The 5,490-nt window shown below is 31.5% G+C and overlaps 1 protein-coding gene across 1 annotated transcript; it reads left to right on the forward strand.

The window, feature by feature from the left end:
* Positions 248-4,272, forward strand: LOC107646458. The gene is made up of 4 exons (XM_021105445.1): positions 248-685; positions 804-914; positions 1,057-1,078; positions 4,193-4,272. The coding sequence occupies exons 1-4, from the start codon at positions 290-292 to the stop codon at positions 4,270-4,272; spliced, it is 609 nt and encodes a 202-aa protein (XP_020961104.1). The 5' UTR covers positions 248-289.

Genomic DNA, 5,490 nt, shown 5'->3' on the forward strand with positions numbered 1-5,490 from the left:
CTATATATGATAGAGAGAATTGTGTTCTCCTTTTGTCAAGAGAGAGTGTTATTGTAGTCTCCTTATAATAGAGAGAAGTTATAATTCTCAAAGAAAGTTATTCAATTGTTTCATATTTTATACAAATTTCTAACTTTTCATCTTTATATTTTGTTGTGTTTATATTTTGTTGTGTCATTTGTCTGGTACCTAACAAATACTTTTAACATATGGTAGCATCAGAATACCAACATCTAAATTAGAAAAAAACTACCTCAATTTTTTTGGCTGCAATTTCTACCATACAAATATGAATTCATGTTTGCACAACCGGTCGAATAGCGTGCCTTCTGCGCCGCATCCTTTGATATCGCAATATGCAAAGCATTTCCAGAGGTTGAAGGCTTCTGAAGCTGCCTCCACCTCATCAATAAGCTCTAAATTCAACGGTTTGCAGGCTTTGTATGAAAGTAGAGATAAGGTACTTCTATTGCAAACTATGCAACAAGAACTCAGAAGCGAATCTTGCAAGAAATCGGTCGATGAATTGCTAGAAGGGTGTCTGATGCTCTTGGATAATTGTGCTACTGTCAAAGATGTCCTGCTACAATCAACAGAGATCATATATAAGGACTTCAATGGGCCGTTTGCAAAAAGAGATGGGGCGAATCAGCATTACAATCTGAGGGTAATAAATACTTGTCCTTAAGGAAGAAGGCGAAAAGGACAATTCAAAATGCCTTAGAGATTTTCAAGGGATTCAAGAAAGGCTTCACTATTCCAACAACCTTAAACACTGAAGATGAATTTATGTCCATGATCAGAAGCTTAAAAGAAGTAGAACTCTTCACACTGATCCAATTAGAGTCTTTGTTATCTTTCGTCTATGGCTCCAAGGCGAAACCAAAGATGAGCAGTTGAACAGTAGTCTCCAAGTTCATGCAGCCTAAGAGAGTATGTTGTGATTCAAACCAATCAAACGCCAACGAATTCGAGAAGGTTGACGGAGAATTGTAGTCTCTCTTTCAAAAGCATAGCAGTGTTGGGTATGTTCAGAGTTTCTAAAATTCTATGAAAAATTTGGAGTTATGCATTAAGAGTTTGGACTTAGGAATTGAGCAATTTGAAAGACAACTTATTAGAACGAGAGTTTCACTTCTCAACATATATAATTATTAAGAAATTATGTAGATAATAATATCATATTCATACACTTGTACATGAAAATTTGCTAATCAGAATACATTATTTGATTTGAGACTTCAATTATAGCTGCTTTGTTTCAAACGAATCTATATATATGGACATAGTTAAAGTGTTCAGAATAATTTTACTTAATTTACAACTTGATTAGTGTTAGTACATGTATTAAATACACATGGTGTTTTGAATGAATATTGAAGCTGATCAAAGTTGGTGGTTGAACAATGATGAAAATTCTATTATTGCTATCAATTATAAGTAATGGGCTTAAATTCCACATGTTGAATCTAGGGGTGTGCATGGCCCGGCCCGGCCCGAAGACCCGGTCCGGTCCCGAACATTTTAGGGGCTAATTTGGTGTGATTTCATCGGGTCTAGGGTCGGGTATGGGTCTCAAAAATAGACCCGGTCATTATTTCGGGTCGGGTCCGGGCCATAGCTCGGGTCACCCGAAATCGACCCGGTGGCCCGGTCATCATACATAATTAATATTTTGTGTTATTAGTGATGGATGATGGCTATTATTATGTGAAATTTAAGTGTTGTAAACCTTAATATTTTGTGTTATTAGTCATTATATATAAGACTATAAGTTAATATTTTATGTTTAAAATGCATAAGACTTTTGACTAATGCATAATCTTGTATTATTTGTATTGATTTAAATATTTGATGTTATTAGGCAATATTAGTATTGATTATGGTTATACTTTAATTTTAAAGAAGAGTTGGTTCTTATTATATTTTTCTAAGTGAATTTTACCATGTCAAATAATGATTGGAGTCTTAGAAATTTGGATATTTTTACATGCTAACTTACAAGAAGGTATCAAGGTAATATAATGTTAACGGCCCGGTTTTCACCCGGTTTTTACCCGGTATAATCGTGGCCCGAAAGTGTATAGGTTTCATCGGGTCTAGGGTCGGGTTCGGGTCTAAGAAATAGGCCCGGTATATATTTCGGGTCGGGTCTGGGTCACATTAAACCCGGTTTCACCCGGTCCATGCACACCCCTAGTTGAATCTAATGAATGATTTTATTATTGTCGACTTGTTATTATAATGATGAATAAACAAATTAAATCAATATGCATTCTCCTTAAGTTATAGATATATATTTCTACATCATTTGAAAGATAGCACGGCATAATCTATAATGCATCACCACTGTCACAACTCAAAATTTTGGCAAAAGAAACACATATTTATATTTGGCAATAATGTTTCAGCACCTTATAATTTCACTAAATCAAGAGGGAAAACAAAACTCCATCACTTTCATTGTAGAAAAAGAGGGAGAAAAAAAATATATTATTTTGACTTTCTAATAGAGTCACCACCGGGGAGATTTTGGAGAGAAATGAGAGAACATAAAATGAACTGACACTACATTCAACTCAAAACCTTAAAATACTAAGTTAATGAGTCTCTCATCTTATAAACTATTCACTCTCCTTACTTTCTTTGATGTAGGACTAACTTCATACACTCCTCACACTTACAACATTAACAAATAGAGTAATTACCCAAATCAGTCCCCAAAGATTTTAGAATCGGACATTTTAGTCCTCAAGAAAAATTAATACACAGATCAATCTCCAAGGTTTTACTCTGGCAGACAAATCAGTTCCCAATTCATTTTCTGGCAGAGTAATTATCCAGATCAGTCCCAAAAATTTTAAAAACGGACATTTTAATCCCTAAGAAAAACTAATGTACAAATCAATCCCCAACGTTTCTCTCTGTTAGACATAATAGTCCTCCATCCAAAAATAAAATAAAATAAAATAATTATTATTATTAATTGCACAATAATATTGTACTATATTTTTTGTATTTTTTGGACAAAAATAATAATAATAATTATTTTATTTTATTTTATTTTTGGATGGAGGACTATTTTGTCTAACAGAGAGGAACGTTGGGGATTGATTTGTACACTAGTTTTTCTTGGGGACTAAAATGTACGTTTTTAAAATATTTGGGGACTGATCTGGGTAATTACTCTGCCGAAAAATGAACTGGGAACTAGGGGTGAGCACGGGTCGGTTTGATTCGGGTTTATGGTAAAATTAGAACCGAACCGATAAAAATGTAATTGGTTCGGTTTGGTTCGAATTTGTATTTTTTTGTACATGTACCCAAACCAAACCAAACCGATTAAGAATGTATTGGTTCAGTTCGGGTAATCGGGTACCCGATAACTTTGAAATTCATAAAAAAAAAAACAAATTTTTATCTTAAAAATTCAACAAGTACAATAAACATGTAACATCAATTGAAATAATCTAAATTGTTAAACACCAAATACATTAAAAACTAAACTCATTAAAATCCAAACATATTAATAATGAATAATCATTGTCTAATGAAAAAGTCATATATATTTTTTTATTTAATTAATATATGATCGGGTTTGCGGGTTGGTTTGGGTTCTGCACCTCCAAAATCGATACCCGAACCAATCACTAACAAAAGTCCTCGGTTTGGTTCGGGTTAGACCCAATTACCCGTTGGTTTCAGAACCAATTTAATTAGTTTGGTTCGGTTCGGACAGATAATCGGATACCCGCTACCCGTGCTTACCCCTACTGGGGACTCATTTGTCTGCCGGAATAAAACCTTGGGGATTAATCTGTGTATTAATTTTTCTTGGGGACTAAAATGTCCAATTCTAAAATCCTCGAAGACTGATTTGGGTAATTACTGTAACAAATAAATACAACCCTTCTATGATCAACAAAGAATATCAAACAGTTAACTTGTTGAAAGAAATTTAGGTTACTAGTTTTGCCATATTTGAGTCCCTTTTAAACTTTATTTCTGGATCTACACATCGAAATGTGGCGGTTGGTTTCAAAACTCATGAACAACAAAAGGATGTTATCCAACACAGAGGACAATAATGAATTTGTAAAAGTGGATGATGCATTGCAGTTCTTTGCATTCAACATGGGAAACATCGATGACTTGCAGAACAATTTACTAAGATTGGGGTCATGCATTTAAGATCTTGAAGAAGGAATTGAGTCATTGTTTAAGTGCTTAATCAAAATCAGAGTTGCCCTTCTCAACATTCTTAATCATTAGTTGTTGATCCAACTTAACGGCTTCTGAATTTTGTAATATATTAAGGCCAATTCTATGGTGTCTATGAGTTGGTGCTTAAATTTTGCCTAACTTATCTTTTTGTAGTAAATTTTGATTTTTTAAAAATTATTTATTATTATATTTTTTAAATTAAATATTATTTTTTAATCTCTTTTAGTAAATAGGACCACTTTTTAGACACCATAGCATTTACCATATATTAATTAGCACCTTGTATACTTTTCTAGTTTTCTTTTATCTATATATATGCCATGTGATATTTTCATTTGAGGTTCCACCCTCTGGACTAAGACCTATACAATACGTGAAAAATTAACATTATAATTGTATGATATTTTTTAGACAAATAAATAATAATAGAAGAGTTTTTGGTTTTATAATTAATTTTAAAACAATATATAGTAATAGAATACTATAATTGAGAAGTCATTCTTTAGATGTAGAAAAATTATGAGTATATAATAGATTTTTATTTCCATCCATCAAAATAAAAGATCATTGTAACAATAAATGAATAAATTTAAAAAAAAAACATTAAATTAACAAAAAACCCTCAAAATTTTGTTTGACAATGACAATTTCATGATTTATCTTTTATCAAACTTTATAAATGGTGAGATAAAACAGTCTTTTAAAATTTGAAAATGATAAATTTATTTGTGATTTTTTTATTAAATAAGTTTGTCTATTCAGCATTAAAAAAATATTATTCTTATTTAAAGTCCTGAGATAAAATTTTTTAGATAATTTGATATATTTAACTAAATTATTATCTTAAAAAATAGGTATTGTCTTCTATTATTAGAAAAGAATTTAAAATAAAGAGGGATAAATTTATTCCTTTTCTTTGCATGAATTGCATTTAAAATCAAATTCAATTGTATGTTTACTCAATTCCATTTATTTATTTATTTATTTTGGCTGAGAACATTTAACTATATATAATTTGTAATTTTATCCTTATTAGTTAAACAATTTCATCATTATCATAAAAATAAGTTTTGTATTATCTGCAATTACAAAAAATCGAGACAGCCAACTACATCACAAGTCAACTCAAGCCAAATACATTGAAAACTGAAAAGATGACAAATTTGAACAATGGGCCGGAGCTAGAAAGCCCAAACAGAACTATACGAGATGGGCCTAAAGAACAAAAAGAAAGACCTCTAGGGTCCAATCTTTTCAGAAGAGAAG

The sequence above is a fragment of the Arachis ipaensis genome, chromosome B06 (assembly GCF_000816755.2).
Source record: "Arachis ipaensis cultivar K30076 chromosome B06, Araip1.1, whole genome shotgun sequence".
Classification (NCBI taxonomy): domain Eukaryota; kingdom Viridiplantae; phylum Streptophyta; class Magnoliopsida; order Fabales; family Fabaceae; genus Arachis; species Arachis ipaensis.